Source organism: Pristiophorus japonicus, unplaced genomic scaffold (genome assembly GCF_044704955.1).
Source record: "Pristiophorus japonicus isolate sPriJap1 unplaced genomic scaffold, sPriJap1.hap1 HAP1_SCAFFOLD_793, whole genome shotgun sequence".
Taxonomy (NCBI): Eukaryota; Metazoa; Chordata; class Chondrichthyes; family Pristiophoridae; genus Pristiophorus; species Pristiophorus japonicus.
The window spans coordinates 168134-189190 of record NW_027254711.1 but is presented as its reverse complement, the minus strand read 5'-3'; the positions used below and the strand labels follow the sequence as shown (position 1 = coordinate 189190).

The 21057-nt window shown below is 57.1% G+C and overlaps 1 protein-coding gene across 1 annotated transcript in view; it reads right to left on the bottom strand.

The window, feature by feature from the left end:
- LOC139257022 (EH domain-containing protein 4) overlaps positions 1-21057 on the bottom strand; it is a 40064-nt gene that overhangs the window by 11945 nt on the left and 7062 nt on the right. The window contains exons 2-8 of the mRNA XM_070874367.1: positions 20857-20968; positions 19809-19902; positions 12483-12537; positions 8372-8512; positions 6248-6408; positions 2299-2397; positions 620-765 (exon numbers count right to left, since the gene is read on the bottom strand). Of these exons, the coding sequence (XP_070730468.1) occupies positions 620-765; positions 2299-2397; positions 6248-6408; positions 8372-8512; positions 12483-12537; positions 19809-19902; positions 20857-20968 (808 nt within the window). The remainder of the gene's footprint in view (positions 1-619; positions 766-2298; positions 2398-6247; positions 6409-8371; positions 8513-12482; positions 12538-19808; positions 19903-20856; positions 20969-21057) is intronic.

Here is a 21057-nt window from a genome sequence, read left to right as displayed (position 1 = left end):
GGGCAGTACCGAGGGAGTGCTGCACTGTCGGAGGGGCAGTACTGAGGGAGCCCCGCACTGTCAGAGGGGCAGTACTGAGGGAGTGCCGCACTGTCGGAGGGGCAGTACTGAGGGAGCCCCGCACTCTCGGAGGGGCAGTACTGAGGGAGTGCCGTACTGTCGGAGGGGCAGTACTGAGGGAGTGCCGCACTGTCGGAGGGGCAGTACTGAGGGAGTGTCGCACTGTCGGAGGGGCAGTACTGAGGGAGCGCCGCACTGTCGGAGGGGCAGTACCGAGGGAGCGACGCACTGTCGGAGGGGCAGTACCGAGGGAGCCCCGCACTGTCGGAGGGGCAGTACTGAGGGAGTGCCGCACTGTCGGAGGGACGGTACTGAGGGAGTGCCGCACTGTCGGAGGGACAGTACTGAGGGAGCCCCGCACTGTCGGAGGGGCAGTACTGAGGGAGTGCCGCACTGTCGGAGGGGCAGTACTGAGGGAGTGCCGTAATGTCGGAGGGGCAGTACTGAGGGAGCGCCGCACTGTCGGAGGGGCAGTACTGAGGGAGTGCCGCACTGTCGGAGGGGCAGTACTGAGGGAGTGCCGCACTGTCGGAGGGGCAGTACTGAGGGAGCGCCGTACTTGTCCTGCTCTAGGCGGTTGTCGACACTGATGGCGATCAGCTCACAGTCCCTCTCCAGCTGGTTCAGCGTGTTCTGCACTGTTTGGCTGATGGTTTTCTCGATGGTCCGACACACCTCCTCGATTTGGTTAACACAGCGACTCGGCTGCAGGGCGAGAGAGCGAGAGAGTGAGAGAGTGAGCGAGAGAGGAGGGCGGAGGGGGAGAGGAGCGGGTAGGCCCGAGGACCTCCTCGTGGGGCCTGCTCCTGGGCACGGCCCAGGTGGGGCCATCAGCCGGTCGAGGGGGTCGTTCAGCCCGACTGCCGGCCTCTCTTCCGCGCTTACATCCGAGCCAGGGTGTCCCTGGAGATGGAGCACGCGGTGTCCACCGGTACGCTCGTGACCTTCCACGAGAGGTGGGCGCCGGAGGGACTGGAGTGCATCATCACCCCCGGCAAACAAATTCTAATTTGATCCATCGATGCCTAAAGTTTAATTTGTTTAAGTTTGTCGGTTTTAGTGGCCCCCTTTAATTGGGAGGGGGGGCACTTGATTTACACGTGCAACTTAAAATAGTTGTAGACAGTGGGAGGCCCTGCTCTCCGAGGGCAGGCGGAGGGGGATGTAGACAGTGGGAGGCCCTGCTCTCCGAGGGCAGGGGCAGGGGGATGTAGACAGTGGGAGGCCCTGCTCTCCGAGGGCAGGCGGAGGGGGATGTAGACAGTGGGAGGTCCTGCTCTCCGAGGGCAGGGGCAGGGGGATGTAGACAGTGGGAGGGGGATGTAGACAGTGGGAGGCCCTGCTCTCCGAGGGCAGGGGCAGGGGGATGTAGACAGTGGGAGGCCCTGCTCTCCGAGGGCAGGGGCAGGGGGATGTAGACAGTGGGAGGGGGATGTAGACAGTGGGAGGCCCTGCTCTCCGAGGGCAGGCGGAGGGGGATGTAGACAGTGGGAGGCCCTGCTCTCCGAGGGCAGGCGGAGGGGGAGGGGGATGTAGACAGTGGGAGGTCCTGCTCTCCGAGGGCAGGCGCAGGGGGAGGGGGATATCGACAGTGGGAGGTCCTGCTCTCCGAGGGCAGGGGCAGGGGGAGGGGGATGTCGACAGGGGGAGGGGGATGTCGACAGGGGGAGGGGGATGTCGACAGGGGGAGGGGGATGTAGACAGGGGGAGGGGGATGTAGACAGGGGGAGGGGGATGTAGACAGGGGGAGGGGGATGTAGACAGGGGGAGGGGGATGTAGACAGGGGCAGGGAGATGTAGACAGGGGGAGGCCCTGCTCTCCGAGGGCAGGCGGAGGCGGAGGGGGATGTAGACAGTGGGAGGGGGATGTAGACAGGGGGAGGCCCTGCTCTCCGAGGGCAGGCGGAGGGGGATGTAGACAGTGGGAGGCCCTGCTCTCCGAGGGCAGGCGGAGGCGGAGGGGGATGTAGACAGGGGGAGGGGGATGTAGACAGGTGGAGGCCCTGCTCTCCGAGGGCAGGCGGAGGCGGAGGGGGATGTAGACAGGGGGAGGGGGATGTAGACAGTGGGAGGGGTATGTAGACAGTGGGAGGGGGATGTAGACAGGGGGAGGCCCTGCTCTCCGAGGGCAGGGGCAGGCGGAGGGGGATGTAGACAGGGGGAGGGGGATGTAGACAGGTGGAGGCCCTGCTCTCCGAGGGCAGGGGGTGAGGGAGCAGGGGCCCAGGGCTGTCTCACCTTGTTTGGCAGTGGGATGTAGATGGTCGGCATGTCGAATCCACATTTGTTGAGTCCCGGCCTCTTGCACAGCTCCTGGACAATCTGCATCATCACCCTCTGTGGAGTGAGAGAGAGGGAGGGGTTAGTAGCTGGATAGCCCACGCCGCTCGGCACACAACAAGCCAATCCCACCCCGGGCACTGGCGGGGCGGGGTTCTAGGGCGCCTCACAACGTGCAGGGAAGGCCGGGCTCCCCTGGTAGGTCAGATACCCGCTCAAAGCTCTGCCAGAGAAAGACACGAACGGGGGCGAGAAAGGGGGCACAGCGACACACACACACACACGCGGCGACACACACACACGCGGCCACACACACACACACACACACACACGCGGCCACACACACACACGCACACGCGGCCACACACACACACGCACACGCGGCCACACACACACACACACACGCGGCCACACACACACACACACACGCGGCCACACACACACACACACACACGCGGCCACACACACACACACACGCGGCCACACACACACACACACGCGGCCACACACACACACACACGCGGCCACACACACGCGGCCACACACACACACACACGCGGCCACACACACACACACACGCGGCCACACACACACACACGCGGCCACACACACACGCGGCCACACACACACGCGGCCACACACACACACGCGGCCACACACACACACGCGGCCACACACACACACGCGGCCACACACACACACGCGGCCACACACACACACGCGGCCACACACACACACGCGGCCACACACACACACGCGGCCACACACACACACGCGGCCACACACACACACGCGGCCACACACACACACGCGGCCACACACACACACGCGGCCACACACACACACGCGGCCACACACACACACGCGGCCACACACACACACGCGGCCACACACACACACGCGGCCACACACACACACGCGGCCACACACACACGCGGCCACACACACACGCGGCCACACACACACGCGGCCACACACACACACAGACACGCGGCGACACGAGGATAACAACAGCTTGTGCCTTTAACATAGTGAAACATCCCAAGACACTTCACAGCAGTATTACAAGCTAAAACAATGTGACACTGAGCCACAGAAGGAGAAATTAGGACAGGTGATCAAAAGCTGGGTCAAAGACTAGGTTTTAAGGAGCATCTCGAAAGAGGAGAGTGGGGTAAACAGGTTTAGGGAGGGAGTTCCAGAGCTTGGGGCCCAGGCAACAGAAGGCACGGCCACCGATGGTGGAGCGATTATAATCAGGGATGGTCAGGAGGTCAGAATTAGAGGAGCACAGAGATCTCGGGGAGCTGGAGATTACAGAGATAGGGAGGGGTGTAGGGGCTGGAGGAGGTTACAGAGATAGGGAGGGGTATAGGGGCTGGAGGGGGTTACAGAGATAGGGAGGGGTATAGGGGCTGGAGGAGGTTACAGAGATAGGGAGGGGTATAGGGGCTGGAGGAGGTTACAGAGATAGGGAGGGGTGTAGGTGCTGGGGGTTACAGATAGGGAGGGGTGTAGGGGTTGGAGGAGGTTACAGAGATAGGGAGGGGTGTAGGGGCTGGAGGAGGTTACAGAGATAGGGAGGTGTGTAGGGGCTGGAGGAGGTTACAGAGATAGGGAGGGGTGTAGGGTCTGGAGGAGGTTACAGAGATAGGGAGGGGTGTAGGTGCTGGGGGTTACAGATAGGGAGGGGTGTAGGGGCTGGAGGAGGTTACAGAGATAGGGAGGGTTGTTGGGGCTGGAGGAGGTTACAGAGATAGGGAGGGTTGTTGGGGCTGGAGGTGGTTACAGGGATAGGGAGGGGCGAGGCCATGGAGTGATTTGATAGCAAGAATGAGAATTTATAAATCGAGGCATTGCTTAACCGGAAGCCAATGTAGGTCAGTGAACACAGAGGGTGATGGGTGAGCGGGACTCGGTGTGAGTTAGGACACGGGGTCAGTGAGCACAGGGGGTGATGGGTGAGTGGGACTGGGTGTGAGTTAGGACACGGGTCAGTGAGCACAGGGGGTGATGGGTGAGCGGGACTCGGTGTGAGTTAGGACACGGGGTCAGTGAGCACAGGGGGTGATGGGTGAGTGGGACTGGGTGTGAGTTAGGACACGGGTCAGTGAGCACAGGGGGTGATGGGTGAGCGGGACTGGGTGTGAGTTAGGACACGGGGCAGTGAGCACAGGGGGTGATGGGTGAGTGGGACTGGGTGTGAGTTAGGACACGGGGTCAGTGAGCACAGGGGGTGATGGGTGAGTGGGACTGGGTGTGAGTTAGGACACAGGGGCAGTGAGCACAAGGGGGTGATGGGTGAGCGGGACTCGGTGTGAGTTAGGACACGGGGTCAGTGAGCACAGGGGGTGATGGGTGAGTGGGACTGAGTGTGAGTTAGGACATGGGGGCAGCGAGCACAGGGGATGATGGGTGAGTGGGACTGGGTGCGAGTTAGGACACGGGGCAGCGAGCACAGGGGGTGATGGGTGAGTGGGACTGGGTGTGAGTTAGGACACGGGGGCAGTGAGCACAGGGGGTGATGGGTGAGTGGGACTGGGTGTGAGTTAGGACACGGGGCAGTGAGCACAGGGGGTGATGGGTGAGTGGGACTGGGTGTGAGTTAGGACACGGGGGCAGTGAGCACAGGGGGTGATGGGTGAGTGGGACTGGGTGTGAGTTAGGACACGGGGCAGTGAGCACAGGGGGTGATGGGTGAGTGGGACTGGGTGTGAGTTAGGACACGGGGGCAGTGAGCACAGGGGGTGATGGGTGAGTGGGACTGGGTGTGAGTTAGGACACGGGGTCAGTGAGCACAGGGGGTGATGGGTGAGTGGGACTGGGTGTGAGTTAGGACACGGGGCAGTGAGCACAGGGGGTGATGGGTGAGTGGGACTGGGTGTGAGTTAGGACACGGGGTCAGTGAGCACAGGGGGTGATGGGTGAGTGGGACTCGGTGTGAGTTAGGACACGGGTCAGTGAGCACGGGGGGTGATGGGTGAGTGGGACTGGGTGTGAGTTAGGACACGGGGTCATTGAGCACAGGGGGTGATGGGTGAGTGGGACTGGGTGTGAGTTAGGACACGGGGTCAGTGAGCACAGGGGGTGATGGGTGAGTGGGACTGGGTGTGAGTTAGGACACGGGGCAGTGAGCACAGGGGGTGATGGGTGAGTGGGACTGGGTGTGAGTTAGGACACGGGGCAGTGAGCACAGGGGGTGATGGGTGAGCGGGACTCAGGACGAGATAGGACACGGGGTCAGTGAGCACAGGGGGTGATGGGTGAGTGGGACTGGGTGTGAGTTAGGACACGGGGTCAGTGAGCACAGGGGGTGATGGGTGAGTGGGACTGGGTGTGAGTTAGGACACGGGGTCAGTGAGCACAGGGGGTGATGGGTGAGTGGGACTGGGTGTGAGTTAGGACACGGGGTCAGTGAGCACAGGGGGTGATGGGTGAGTGGGACTGGGTGTGAGTTAGGACACGGGTCAGTGAGCACAGGGGTGATGGGTGAGTGGGACTGGGTGTGAGTTAGGACACGGGATCAGTGAGCACAGGGGGTGATGGGTGAGCGGGACTGGGTGTGAGTTAGGACACGGGGTCAGTGAGCACAGGGGGTGATGGGTGAGTGGGACTGGGTGTGAGTTAGGACACGGGATCAGTGAGCACAGGGGGTGATGGGTGAGCGGGACTGGGTGTGAGTTAGGACACGGGGTCAGTGAGCACAGGGGGTGATGGGTGAGTGGGACTGGGTGTGAGTTAGGACACGGGGGCAGCCGAGTTTTGGATCACCTCTCGTTTACGGAGGGTAGAACGTGGGAGGCCGGCCAGGAGTGCGTTGGAACAGTCAAGTGTGGCAGTAACGGGGGCAGGGATGAGGGTTTGAGCAGGAAGGGACGGGGCTATTCGGACAGAGGGTTCGCCCTACCTGACGGTCGCTCTCAGAGCCCGCCTCGTCGGCCTTGCTGAGGTAGAAGCGGATTCTATCGCCTTGCGTCTCGTTGAGCCTCTCCACGATGTTGAGAGTGCGCTTGCACAGTGCCTGGCCCATGGGGTCAAAGAAGACGAACACCAGCTCGCTCAGCTCCCCTGCGGACCGGCGTGGAAAGGGGGAAGGAAGGGGCAGCAGTTGGTCATTGCACACGAACACAAGCAACAGGAGCAGGAGCCGGCCATTCGGCCCCTCGAGCCTGCTCCGCCATTTAATACCACCATGGGCTGATCCCATCATGGACTCAGCTCCACTTCCCCGCCCGCTCCCCCATAACCCTTCACTCCCTTATCGCCCAAAAATCTGTCTATCTCCACCTTAAATATATTCAATGTCCCAGCCTCCACAGCTCTCTGGGGCAGAGAATTCCACAGATTTACAACCCTCTGAGAGAAGAAATTCCTCCTCATCTCAGTTTTAAATGGGCGGCCCCTTATTCTAAGACCATGCCCCCTAGTTCTAGTCTCCCCCCATCAGTGGAAACATCCTCTCTGCATCTACCCTGTCAAGCACCCCCTTCCTATCCACTCTATCCAGGCCCCTCAGAATTTTTTTTACACCTCAATCAGGTCTCCCCTCAGCCTCCTCTGTTACCAAAGAAAACAACTCCAGCCTATCCAATCTTTCCTCGTCGCCAAAATTCTCCAGTCCCGGCAACATTCTTGTGAATCTCCTCTGCACCCTCTCCAGTGCGATCACATCCTTCCTGTGATGTGGTGACCAGAACTGCACGCAGTACTCCAGCTGTGGCCTAACCAGTGTTTGCTCCAGTTCAAGCATAGCCCTCCCTGCTCTTGTATTCCGTGCCTCGGCCAATAAAGGCAAGTATTCCGTATGCCTTCTTAACCACCTTATCCACCTGGCCTGCTACCTTCAGGGATCTGTGGGCCTGCACTCCCAGGTCCCTGTGTTCCTCAACACTTCTCAGTGTCCTAATTTAAATCTCCACAATTTGAAATGCAAAGTGTTTGCATAAATACATAACGCGGTACATTTACACGACTGCCAAGGGCGTTACATGTTTACATAGGAATTTATGATGGAGCTTTGCATGAATAAATAATAGCAACATGTATTTATATAGCTATTATATGTCATAAGGTTCTTCACAGGAGCAATTAGCAATCAAAATCTGACAGGGAGCCACAGGAGGAGATACCAGGACAGGTGACCAAAAGCTTGGTAAAAAAGAGGTAGGTTTTCAGGAGCGTCTAAAATGAGGTGAGAGAGAGAGAGAGAGAGAGAGAGAGAGGGGGGGGGGAGGGTTTAGGGAGGGAGTTCCAGAGCTTGGGGCCCAGGCAGCTGAAGGCACGGCCACCGATGGTGGAGCGATGGAAATCGGGGGATGCTCAAGAGGGCAGAGTTAGAGGAGCACAGAGATCGTGGAGGATTGTGGGAGGTTAGAGATAGGGAGGGGTGTAGGGGGCTGGAGGAGGTTACAGAGATAGGGAGGGGTGTAGGGGCTGGAGGAGGTTACAGAGATAGGGAGGGGTGTAGGGGCTGCAGGAGGTTACAGAGATAGGGAGGGGTGTAGGGGGTTACAGAGATAGGGAGGGGTGCAGGGGGTGGAAGAGGTTACAGAGATAGGGAGGGGTGTAGGGGCTGGAGGAGGTTACAGAGATAGGGAGGGGTGTAGGGGCTGGAGGGGTTACAGAGATAGGGAGGGGTGTAGGGGCTGGAGGAGCTAACAGAGATAGGGAGGGGTGTAGGGGCTGGAAGAGGTTACAGAGATAGGGAGGGGTGTAGGGGCTGGAGGAGGTTACAGAGATAGGGAGAGGTGTAGGGGCTGGAGGGGGTTACAGATATAGGGAGGGATTGTAGGGGCTGGAGGAGGTTACAGAGATAGGGAGGGGTGTAGGGGCTGGAGGAGGTTACAGATATAGGGAGGGGTGTAGGGGCTGGAGGGGGTTACAGATATAGGGAGGGATTGTAGGGGCTGGAGGAGGTTACAGAGATAGGGAGGGGTGTAGGGGCTGGAGGAGGTTACAGATATAGGGAGGGGTGTAGGGGCTGGAGGAGGTTACAGAGATAGGGAGGGTTGAGAAGGACAGCGATATTCACCCAGCCACAGGATAGCCTGATCCACATCGAAGGGATACTTCATGTCTCCATCCACAAGCCCTGGGGTGTCGATGAAGGTCACCAGGCTGAACTTCTTCTGCTTGGAGGTGGAGATCTCAGTGTTGAGGTATTCAGACACTCCTGAGAGGGAGCACACAGGGCAGGTACAGCACAGGGTTAGATACAGAGTAAAGCTCCCTCTACACTGTCCCATCAAACACTCCCAGGGCAGGTACAGGGGGTTAGATACAGAGTAAAGCTCGCTCTACACTGTCCCATCAAACACTCCCAGGGCAGGTACAGGGGGTTAGATACAGAGTAAAGCTCCATCTACACTGTCCCATCAAACACTCGCAGGGCAGGGACAGCACAGGGTTAGATACAGAGTAAAGCTCCCTCTACACTGTCCCATCAAACACTCCCAGGGCAGGTACAGGGGGTTAGATACAGAGTAAAGCTCGCTCTACACTGTCCCATCAAACACTCCCAGGGCAGGTACAGGGGGTTAGATACAGAGTAAAGCTCCATCTACACTGTCCCATCAAACACTCGCAGGGCAGGGACAGCACAGGGTTAGATACAGAGTAAAGCTCCCTCTATACTGTCCCATCAAACATTCCCAGGGCAGGTACAGCACGGGGTTAGATACAGAGTAAAGCTCCCTCTACACTGTCCCATCAAACTCTCCCAGGACAGGTACAGCACGGGGTTAGATACAGAGTAAAGCTCCCTCTACACTGTCCCATCAAACACTCCCAGGGCAGATACAGCATGGGGTTAGATACAGAGTAAAGCTCCCTCTACACTGTCCCATCAAACACTCCCAGGGCAGGTACAGGGGGTTAGATACAGAGTAAAGCTCCCTCTACACTGTCCCATCAAACACTCCCAGGCCAGTTACAGGGGGTTAGATACAGAGTAAAGCTCCCTCTACACTGTCCCATCAAACACTCCCAGGGCAGGTACAGCACGGGGTTAGATACAGAGTAAAGCTCCCTCTACACTGTCCCATCAAACACTCCCAGGGCAGGTACAGCACGGGTTTAGATACAGAGTAAAGCTCCCTCTACACTGTCCCATCAAACACTCCCAGGGCAGGTACAGCACGGGGTTAGATACAGAGTAAAGCTCCCTCTACACTGTCCCATCAAACACTCCCAGGGCAGGTACAGCACGGGTTTAGATACAGAGTAAAGCTCCCTCTACACTGTCCCATCAAACACTCCCAGGGCAGGCACAGCACGGTGTTAGATACAGAGTAAAGCTCCCTCTACACTGTCCCATCAAACACTCCCAGGGCAGGTACAGGGGGTTAGATACAGAGTAAAGCTCCCTCTACACTGTCCCATCAAACACTCCCAGGGCAGGTACAGCACGGGGTTAGATACAGAGTAAAGCTCCCTCTACACTGTCCCATCAAACACTCCCAGGGCAGGTACAGCACGGGTTTAGATACAGAGTAAAGCTCCCTCTACACTGTCCCATCAAACACTCCCAGGGCAGGTACAGCACGGGGTTAGATATAGAGTAAAGCTTCCTCTACACTGTCCCATCAAACACTCCCAGGGCAGGTACAACACGGGGTTAGATACAGAGTAAAGCTCCCTCTACACTGTCCCATCAAACACTCCCAGGGCAGGTACAGGGGGTTAGATACAGAGTAAAGCTCTCTCTACACTGTCCCATCAAACACTCCCAGGGCAGATACAGGTGGCTAGATACAGAGTAAAGCTCCCTCTACACTGTCCCATCAAACACTCCCAGGGCAGGTACAGGGGGTTAGATACAGAGTAAAGCTCCCTCTACACTGTCCCATCAAACACTCCCAGGGCAGGTACAGGGGACTAGATACAGAGTAAAGCTCCCTCTACACTGTCCCATCAAACACTCCCAGGGCAGGTACAGGGGGTTAGATACAGAGTAAAGCTCTCTCTACACTGTCCCATCAAACACTCCCAGGGCAGGTACAGGGGGTTAGATACAGAGTAAAGCTCCCTCTACACTGTCCCATCAAACACTCCCAGGGCAGGTACAGCACGGGGTTAGATACAGAGTAAAGCTCCCTCTACACTGTCCCATCAAACACTCCCAGGGCAGGTACAGGGGGTTAGATACAGAGTAAAGCTCTCTCTACACTGTCCCATCAAACACTCCCAGGGCAGATACAGGTGGCTAGATACAGAGTAAAGCTCCCTCTACACTGTCCCATCAAACACTCCCAGGGCAGGTACAGGGGGTTAGATACAGAGTAAAGCTCCCTCTACACTGTCCCATCAAACACTCCCAGGGCAGGTACAGGGGACTAGATACAGAGTAAAGCTCCCTCTACACTGTCCCAGACCGGGTGTGAGCTTGCGTTGTGCCTCTAACGCACAGAGGGGGCTCCGGCCTGGAATCGCGCACGTGCTCACACGATCACCTACAGGCCGCTGTAAGTCTGGCTGATGCGGAGCTCATCGGTATTGTGATTGCCGGAAATGGTGGGGATGGGAATTGTCCATCGTATGGGTGGGGGGAGGCATGGCGAGATGGTCCCAAATCTTCCCAGTGTCCAGCCAGATTGCTGGACACCACCCAGAACTGGGGAAGGAAAAGAGGGTCTGGGGTAGGGTTGTCATTGGTTATTAAGGGAATCAAGGGATTATGGGGACAGGGCAGGACAGTGGAGTTGAGATCAAAGATCAGCCGTGATCTCATTGAATGGCCGACTCCTGTTCCTATTTCCGATGTTCTTACGTCAAGACATAGCTTCACCAGACGGACTGCAGCCGTTCAAGAAGGTGGTTTACTCTCACCTGCTGAAGGGGCAATTAGGGATGCGAAGTGGCGTACACACACACACACACACACACACACACACACACACAAAGGACCCAGGCTCCATCTTCGGGCCTCGTGCTAAGTTAGCCCGATCTCACACCTGTTATGTGGGACTGAGCTCCTGTACAGGGAGCAGGAACGGAATATGGAATATGGAATGGAATGGAATACATAGAAACATAGAAAATAGGTGCAGGAGTGGGCCATTCGGCCCCTCGAGCCTGCACCACCATTCAATAAGATCATGGCTGATCATTCCCTCAGTCCCCCTTTCCTGCTTTCTCTCCGTACCCCCCTGACCTCTTTAGCTGTAAGGGCCACATCTAACTCCCTTTTGAATATCTCTCATGAACTGGCCTCAACAACTCTCTGCGGTAGAGAATTCCACAGGTTCACCACTCTCTGGGTGAAGAAGTTTCTCCTCATCTCGGTCCTAAATGGCTTACCCCTTATCCTTAGACTGTGACCCCTGGTTCTGGACTTCCCCAACATCGGGAACATTCTTCCTGCATCTAACCTGTCCCGTCCCGTCAGTATTTTATATGTTTCCATGAGATCCCCTCTCATTCTTCTAAATTCCAGTGAATATAAGCCTAGTCGATCCAGTCTTTCTTCATATGTCAGTCCTGCCATCCCGGGAATCAGTCTGGTGAACCTTCGCTGCACTCCCTCAATAGCAAGAACGTCCTTCCTCAGATTAGGAGACCAAAACTGTACACAATACTCCAGGTGAGGCCTCACCAAGGCCCTGTACAAGTGCAGTAAGATCTCCCTGCCCCTGTACTCAAATCCCCTCGCTATGAAGGCCAACATACCATTTGCCTTCTTCACCGCCTGCTGTACCTGCATGCCAACTTTCAATGACTGATGTACCATGACACCCAGGTCTCGTTGCACCTCCCCTTTTCCTAATCTACCGCCATTCAGATAATATTCTGTCTTCCTGTTTTTGCCCCCCAAAGTGGATAACCTCACATTTATCCACGTTATACTGCATCTGCCGAGCATTTGCCCGCTCACCGAACCTCTCGCTATGAAGGCGAAGGGAGCAGGGACGGGTTTGACGGAGGAAAGACTGGGGGTGGGGGAACAGGGAGGGGTTATCGGAGGCAGGCCGCTCTCGCCGGGAAGTTTCGCCCTCCTCCTCTGACGAGGAAGGGACACGGGGGCGAAGGGGGGAGGAACCGGGGCCTAGTTTCGGAGCGCAGACTTTGCCGCTCCCCCCTCCCTCGCCCCCTTCCCCCAACGCCCTCCCCTCCCGAGAGGCGTCGCGACAACAGCAGGCGCTTACCTTCGATTTGCTGCAGGGCCTTGAAGTGCGGGTAGAGATGGAGTGTCGCGTTGCCCTGAGACAGAGAGACACACACACACACAGCAAAGTCACAACACAGTGGGCAAAACACTCTCGCAACCCCACCCCGTCATTGGCAACAACTTGCATTTTCATAGCGCCTTTAGTGTGGTGATACGTCTCGAGGCGCTTCACAGGAGCGAATATCAAACAAAATTGATACCGAGCCGCATAAGAAGAAGTTAGGGCAGGTGACCAAAAGCTGGGTCAGAGAGGTGGGTTTAAAAGGAGCCTCTCGAAGGAGCAAAGAGAGGTAGAGAGGCGGAGAGGTTTAGGGAGGGAGTTCCAGAGCTTGGGGCCCAGGCAACAGAAGGCACGGCCACCGATGGTGGAGCGATTATAATCAAGGATGGTCAGGGGAGCAGAATTAGAGGAGCGCAGACATCTCGGGGGGGGTGTAGGGGCTGGAGGAGGTTAGAGATAGGGAGGGGTGTAGGGGCTGGAGGAGGTTACAGAGATAGGGAGGGGTGTAGGGGCTGGAGGAGGTTACAGAGATAGGGAGGGGTGTAGGGGCTGGAGGAGGTTACAGAGATAGGGAGGTGTGTAGGGGCTGGAGGAGGTTACAGAGATAGGGAGGGGTGTAGGGGCTGGAGGAGGTTACAGAGATAGGGAGGGGTGTAGGGGCTGGAGGAGGTTAGAGATAGGGAGGGGTGTAGGGGCTGAGGAGGTTAGAGATAGGGAGGGGTGTAGGGGCTGGAGGAGGTTACAGAGATAGGGAGGGGTGTAGGGGCTGGAGGAGGTTACAGAGATAGGGAGGGGTGTAGGGGCTGGAGGAGGTTACAGAGATAGGGAGGGGTGTAGGGGCTGGAGGAGGTTACAGAGATAGGGAGGTGTGTAGGGGCTGGAGGAGGTTACAGAGATAGGGAGGGGTGTAGGGGCTGGAGGAGGTTCGAGATAGGGAGGGGTGTAGGGGCTGGAGGAGGTTACAGAGATAGGGCCCGACTCTCAGCCATCACCCCCTACCCCAGCTGGGCTCAGATGCCACTCCAGCGGGCCTGCCTGGGCCCCACTGACGTCACTCCAGTTGCCTTTCTCGAAGTAGTCACACTCCTGTGCCCGCTGGTGCTGCTCCCTGCAGTGTCTGGCTCTCCTACTTATACCCCGCCTGCTGATGCTGTTTTCTCGCAACAATAATAATGTGTATTCATAAAGCGCCTTTGACTAGGCGCTAGTTATGGTTCACCAGACTGATTCCTGGGATGGGGGGATTGTCCTATGAGGAGAGATTGAGCAGACTGGGCCGATATTCTCCACAGTTTAGAAGAATGAGAGGTGATCTCATTGAAACACACACAATTCTCACAGGGCTCGACAGGGTAGATACAGGGAGGGTGTTTCCCCCCCCCCCCCGGGGCTGGGAAGTCTAGAACCAGGGCTCACACAGTCTCAGGATAAGGGCCCGGCCATTGAGGACTGAGATGCGGAAGAATTTCTTCACTCAGAGGGGGGTGAATCTTTGGAATTCTCTGCCCCAGAGGGCCATGGAGGCTCAGTCCTTGAGTCTATTCAAGGCTGGGATCGATAGATTGTTGGATATTAAGGGAATCGAGGGATACGGGGATCGGGCGGGAAAGTGGAGTTGAGGTCAAAGATCAGCCGTGATCTCATTGCAAGGCGGAGCAGGCTCGAGGGGCCGAATGGGCCTCCTCCTGCTCCTAATTCTTATGTTCATAATGCAGTGAAATTTCCCATGGTGCTTCACAGGAGTATTGTGAGATAAAAATTTGACACTGAGCCACACAAGGAGATATTAGCGCAGGTGACCAAAAGCTCGGACAAAGAGGGAGGTTTTAAGGAGCGTCTCGAAAGAGGAAAGAGAGAGAGAGAGAGAGAGAGAGGGGCGGAGAGGTTTAGCGAGGGAGTTCCAGAGCTCGGGTCCCAGGCAACAGGAGGCACTGAGTCCAAAAGCAAGGGAGTTATTGATGAACATTTATAAACCACTGGGTTCGGTCCCAGCTGAAGTATTGTGTCCAATTCTGGGCACCGCACTTTAGAAAGGACATGAAGGCCTTGGAGAGGGTGCAGAGTTTGGCCAGAATGGTCCCAGGGATGGTACGATCGGCAAAGGAATCAGAGGGTAGACAGGGAGAATTTACATTTACGTTCTACCCGACGTAAACTTGATCAGGAACGCGCTGCCCGAAAGGTTCGACGCAGGTTCAATAACTTTGAAAATGGAATTTAATACATACTTGAACAGGAAATATTTGCAGAGCGACGGGGAAAGGGCAGGAGGGAGTGGGGCAGATTGGATTGTTCTTTCACAGAGCCGGCGCAGGGCATGATGGGCCGAACAGCCCCCTCCTGTGCCGTGTCGTTCTCGGATTGAGGGGGTGACGGTTTCACCCACCCCCCTCTCCGCCTGGGGAGAGGGGGGGGCCATCCATCACGGGGTATCGGATTGGCCTGGAGTTCTCGTGGTTGACACCGTGAAACCCGCTCTTTGGAGTGCCAGCAGCGTGTGGCTCATCGACTGCCGAAACCCTCGTCCGTGCCTGTGTTACCTCCGGACTGGACCACTCCAGCGCACTCCTGCGTCGCCTCCCACATTCTACCCTCCTGAAAGTTCAGCTCATCCAAAACTCCTGCTGCCCCCGTGTCCTAACTCGCACCGAGTCCCACTCACCCATCACCCCCTGTGCTCGCTGCCCCGTGTCCTAACTCACACCCAGTCCCACTCACCCATCACCCCCTGTGCTCACTAACCCCGTGTCCTAACTCACACCGAGTCCCACTCACCCATCACCCCCTGTGCTCACTAACCCCGTGTCCTAACTCACACCCAGTCCCACTCACCCATCACCCCCCTGTGCTCACTGAACCCGTGTCCTAACTCGCACCCAGTCCCACTCACCCATCACCCCCTGTGCTCACTGACCCCGTGTCCTAACTCGCACCCAGTCCCACTCACCCATCACCCCCTGTGCTCACTGACCCCGTGTCCTAACTCACACCCAGTCCCACTCACCCATCACCCCCTGTGCTCACTGACCCCGTGTCCTAACTCACACCCAGTCCCACTCACCCATCACCCCCTGTGCTCACTGACCCCGTGTCCTAACTCACACCCAGTCCCACTCACCCATCACCCCCTGTGCTCACTGACCCCGTGTCCTAACTCACACCCAGTCCCATTCACCCATCACCCTCTGTGCTCACTGACCCAGTGTCCTAACTCACACCCAGTCCCACTCACCCATCACCCCCTGTGCTCACTGACCCAGTGTCCTAACTCACACCCAGTCCCACTCACCCATCACCCCCTGTGCTCACTGACCCCGTGTCCTAACTCACACCCAGTCCCATTCACCCATCACCCCCTGTGCTCACTGACCGTGTCCTAACACACACCCAGTCCCACTCACCCATCACCCCCTGTGCTCACTGACCCCGTGTCCTAACTCACACCCAGTCCCTCTCACCCATCACCCCCTGTGCTCACTGACCCCGTGTCCTAACTCACACCCAGTCCCACTCACCCATCACCCACTGCTCACTGACCCCGTGTCCTAACTCACACCCAGTCCCACTCACCCATCACCCCCTGTGCTCACTGACCCCGTGTCCTAACTCACACCCTGTCCCACTCACCCATCACCCCCTGTGCTCACTGACCCCGTGTCCTAACTCACACCCAGTCCCACTCACCCATCACCCCCTGTGCTCACTGATCCCATGTCCTAACTCACACCGAGTCCCGCTCACCCATCACCCCCTGTGCTCACTGACCCCGTGTCTTAACTCACACCCAGTCCCACTCACCCATCACCCCCTGTGCTCACTGCCCCGTGTCCTAACTCACACCAAGTCCCACTCACCCATCACCCCCTGTGCTCACTGACCTACATTGGTTTCCTGTCCGGCAACGCCTCACTTTAAAAATTCTCATCCTCGTTTTCAAATCCCTCAATGGCCTCACCCCTCCCTATTTCTGTAACCTCCTCCAGCCCCTACACCCCTCCCTATCTCTGTAACCTCCTCTAGCCCCTACACCCCTCCCTATCTCTGTAACCCCCTCTAGCCCCTACACCCCTCCCTATCTCTGTAACCCCCTCTAGCCCCTACACCCCTCCCTATCTCTGTAACCTCCTCCAGCCCCTACACCCCTCCCTATTTCTGTAACCTCCTCCAGCCCCTACACACCTCCCTATCTCTGTAACCTTCTCCAGCCCCTACACCCCTCCCTATTTCTGTAACCTCCTCCAGCCCCTACACCCCTCCCTATCCCTGTAACCTCCTCCAGCCCCTACACTCCTCCCTATGTCTGTAACCCCCTCCAGCCCCTACACCACTCCCTATCTCGAACCTCCTCCAGCCCCTACACCCCTCCCTCTCTCTGTAACCTCCTCCAGCCCCTACACCCCTCCCTCTCTCTGTAACCTCCTCCAGCCCCTACACCCCTCCCTATCTCTGTAAACTCCAGCCCCTGCACCCTTCCCTATTTCTGTAACCTCCTCCAGCCCCTACACCCCTCCCTATTTCTGTAACCTCCTCCAGCCCCTACACCCCTCCCTATCTCTGTAACCTCCTCCAGCCCCTACACCCCTCCCTATCTCTGTAACCTCCTCCAGCCCCTACACCCCTCCCTATCTCTGTAACCTCCTCCAGCCCCTCGAACCTCCTCCCCCGTCCCCCACTCCCAGAGATCTCTGCGCTCCTCCAATTCTGCCCTCTTGCCCATACCCCGATTCCCATCGCTCCACCATCGGTGGCCGTGCCTTCAGCTGCCTGGGCCCCAAGCTCTGGAACTCCCTCCCTAAACCTCTCTCTATCTCTCTCTATCTCTCTATCTCTCTATCTCTCTATCTCTCTATCTCTCTATCTCTATCTCTATCTCTATCTCTATCTCTATCTCTATCTCTATCTCTATCTCTATCTCTATCTCTATCTCTATCTCTATCTCTATCTCTCTATCTCTATCTCTATCTCTATCTCTCTATCTCTATCTCTATCTCTATCTCTCTATCTCTATCTCTATCTCTATCTCTATCTCTATCTCTATCTCTCTATCTCTATCTCTCTATCTCTATCTCTATCTCTATCTCTCTATCTCTATCTCTATCTCTATCTCTCTATCTCTCTATCTCTATCTCTATATCTCTATCTCTATCTCTCTATCTCTCTATCTCTATCTCTATCTCTCTCTCTATCTCTCTCTCTATCTCTCTCTCTATCTCTCTCTCTATCTCTCTCTCTATCTCTCTCTCTATCTCTCTCTCTATCTCTCTCTCTATCTCTCTCTCTATCTCTCTCTCTATCTCTCTCTCTATCTCTCTCTCTATCTCTCTCTCTATCTCTCTCTCTATCTCTCTCTCTATCTCTCTCTCTATCTCTCTCTCTATCTCTCTCTCTATCTCTCTCTCTATCTCTCTCTCTATCTCTCTCTCTATCTCTCTCTCTATCTCTCTCTCTATCTCTCTCTCTATCTCTATCCTCCTTCAAGACGCTCCTTAAACAGACCTCTTTGAGCAAGATTTGGGTCACCGGTCCCTAACATCTCCTTATGTGGTCTGGTGTCAGAGTTGATCTGATTTACGTTCCAGTGACACACGTTGGGACGTTTTCCTACGGTTAAAGCGCTGCGTAGTGTCACCTGTGGCTCAGTGGGCAGCACTCCCGCCTCAGAGTCAGAAGATTGTGGGTTCAAGTCTAACTTCGAAGACCTGAGCACAAAAATCTAGGCTGACACTCCCAGTGCAGTACTGAGGGAGCGCTGCACTGTCGGAGGTGCCGTCTTTCATAGGAGACCTTAAACCGAGGCCCTGTCTGCTCTCTCAGGTGGACGTAAAAGATCCCATGGTACTATTTCAAAGAAGTGCAGGGGGGAGTTACCCCGGTGTCCTGGGGCCAATATTTATCCCTCAACCATCACTGTAACAGATTATGTGGGTCACTATCACATTGCTGTGTGGGAGCTTGCTGTTAGCAAATCGGCTGCCGCGTTTCCCACATGACAACAGTGACGACACTCCAAAAGTACTTCATTGGCTGTAAGGTGCTTCGAAACGTCCAGTGGTCATCAAAGGCGCTATATAAATGCAAGTCTTTTCTTTTATCTCCGCCTCTGAACCCTGACGGCCTCCAACGAGACACTGTGCATCCTCTTTGGTACATCCTGAGTTCGTGATACGGTCCCGTGTCTAAACAGGGTACAGGAGGAGGCCCATTCAGCCCCTCGAGCCTGTTACACAGGAACAGGAGGAGGCCCATTCAGCCCCTCGAGCCTGTTACACAGGAACAGGAGGAGGCCCATTCAGCCCCTCGAGTCTGTTACACTAGAACAGGAGGAGGCCCATTCAGCCCCTCGAGTCTGTTACATTAGGAACAGGAGGAGGTCATTCAGCCCCTCAAGCCTGTTACATTAGGAACAGGAGGAGGCCCACTCAGCCCCTCGAGCCTGTTACATTAGGAACAGGAGGAGGCCCATTCAGCCCCTCGAGTCTGTTACACAGGAACAGGAGGAGGCCCACTCAGCCCCTCGAGCCTGTTGCATTAGGAACAGGAGGAGGTCATTCAGCCCCTCAAGCCTGTTACATTAGGAACAGGAGGAGGCCCATTCAGCCCCTCGAGCCTGTTACACAGGAACAGGAAAAGGCCCATTCAGCCCCTCGAGCCTGTGACATTAGGAACAGGAGGATGCCCATTCAGCCCCTCGAGCCTATTACATTAGGAACAGGAGGAGGCCCATTCAGCCCCTCGAGCCTGTTACATTAGGAACAGGAGGAGGCCATTCAGCCCCTCGAGCCTGTTACATTAGGAACAGGAGGAGGCCATTCAGCCCCTCGAGCCTGTTACATTAGGAACAGGAGGAGGCCCATTCAGCCCCTCGAGTCTGTTACATTAGGAACAGGAGGAGGCCCATTCAGCCCCTCAAGCCTGTTACATTAGGAACAGGAGGAGGCCCATTCAGCCCCTCGAGCCTGTTACACAGGAACAGGAGGAGGCCCATTCAGCCCCTCGAGCCTGTTACATTAGGAACAGGAGGAGGCCCATTCAGCCCCTCGAGCCTGTTACATTAGGAACAGGAGGAGGCCCATTCAGCCCTTCGAGCCTGTTACACAGGAACAGGAGGAGGCCCATTCAGCCCCTCGAGCCTGTTACACAGGAACAGGAGGAGGCCCATTCAGCCCCTCGAGCCTGTTACACAGGAACAGGAGGAGGCCCATTCAGCCCTTCGAGCCTGTTACACAGGAACAGGAGGAGGCCTATTCAGCCCCTCGAACCAGTGCATTCTGGGATGAGCCGCCACGCGCAGCGTTCACTCACGGTTAATGACTCCCTCTTGCGGCCACTTGTCACGAAGGTGAAGCCCTGCGTCTCGATGGCCACCCCCGTACGCTGAATGTGTTCCTCCACGTACCTGCGGGAGACACACAGCTCCGTTACAACGATGCGTAAATCACAACAGTGCGCCGCTCCCTCAGTACTGCCCCTCCGACAGTGCGGCGCTCCCTCAGTACTGCCCCTCCGACAGCGCGGGGCTCCCTCAGTACCGACCCTCCGACAGTGCGGCGCTCCCTCAGTACCGACCCTCCGACAGTGCGGCGCTCCCTCAGTACTGCCCCTCCGACAGCGCGGGGCTCCCTCAGTACTGCCCCTCCGACAGTGCGGCGCTCCCTCAGTACTGCCCCTCCGACAGTGCGGCACTCCCTCAGTACCGACAGTGCGGCGCTCCCTCAGTACTGCCCCTCCAACAACGCGGCACTCCCTCAGTACTGCCCCTCCAACAACGCGGCGCTCCCTCAGTACTGCCCCTCCGACAGTGTGGCACACCCTCAGTACTGCCCCTCCGACAGTGCGGGGCTCCCTCAGTACCGCCCCTCCGACAGTGCGGCACTCCCTCAGTACTGCCCCTCCAACAACGCGGCACTCCCTCAGTACTGCCCCTCCAACAACGCGGCGCTCCCTCAGTACTGCCCCTCCGACAGTGTGGCACTCCCTCAGTACTGCCCCTCCGACAGTGTGGCACTCCCTCAGTACTGCCCCTCCGACAGCGCGGCGCTCCCTCAGTACTGCCCCTCCGACAGCGTGGCACACCCTCAGTACTGCCCCTCCGACAGTGCGGGGCTCCCTCAGTACCGCCCCTCCGACAGTGCGGGGCTCCCTCAGTACTGCCCCTCCGACAGTGCGGGGCTCCCTCAGTACTGCCCCTCCGACAGTGCGGCACTCCCTCAGTACCGCCCCTCCGACAGTGCGGGGCTCCCTCAGTACTGCCCCTCCGACAGTGTGGCACTCCCTCAGTACTGCCCCTCCGACAGTGCGGCACTCCCTCAGTACTGCCCCTCCGACAGTGCGCCCTCTGCCTGGGGTTTACCAGTTGATGAAGGAGCTCTTGCCGGCCGAATGGTTCCCCATTAGCATGACGTTGATCTTTTTCCGCGGTGGCAACAACTGAAGTTCCAGCTTCGAGGCGATGTTCACCAGACCTGGGGAGGCACAACGGGTGTGTCAACACACAGAACATAGATACATCGTCCCATCCCCGCCCAGTCACTGGGTCCCAACTCCACACTCA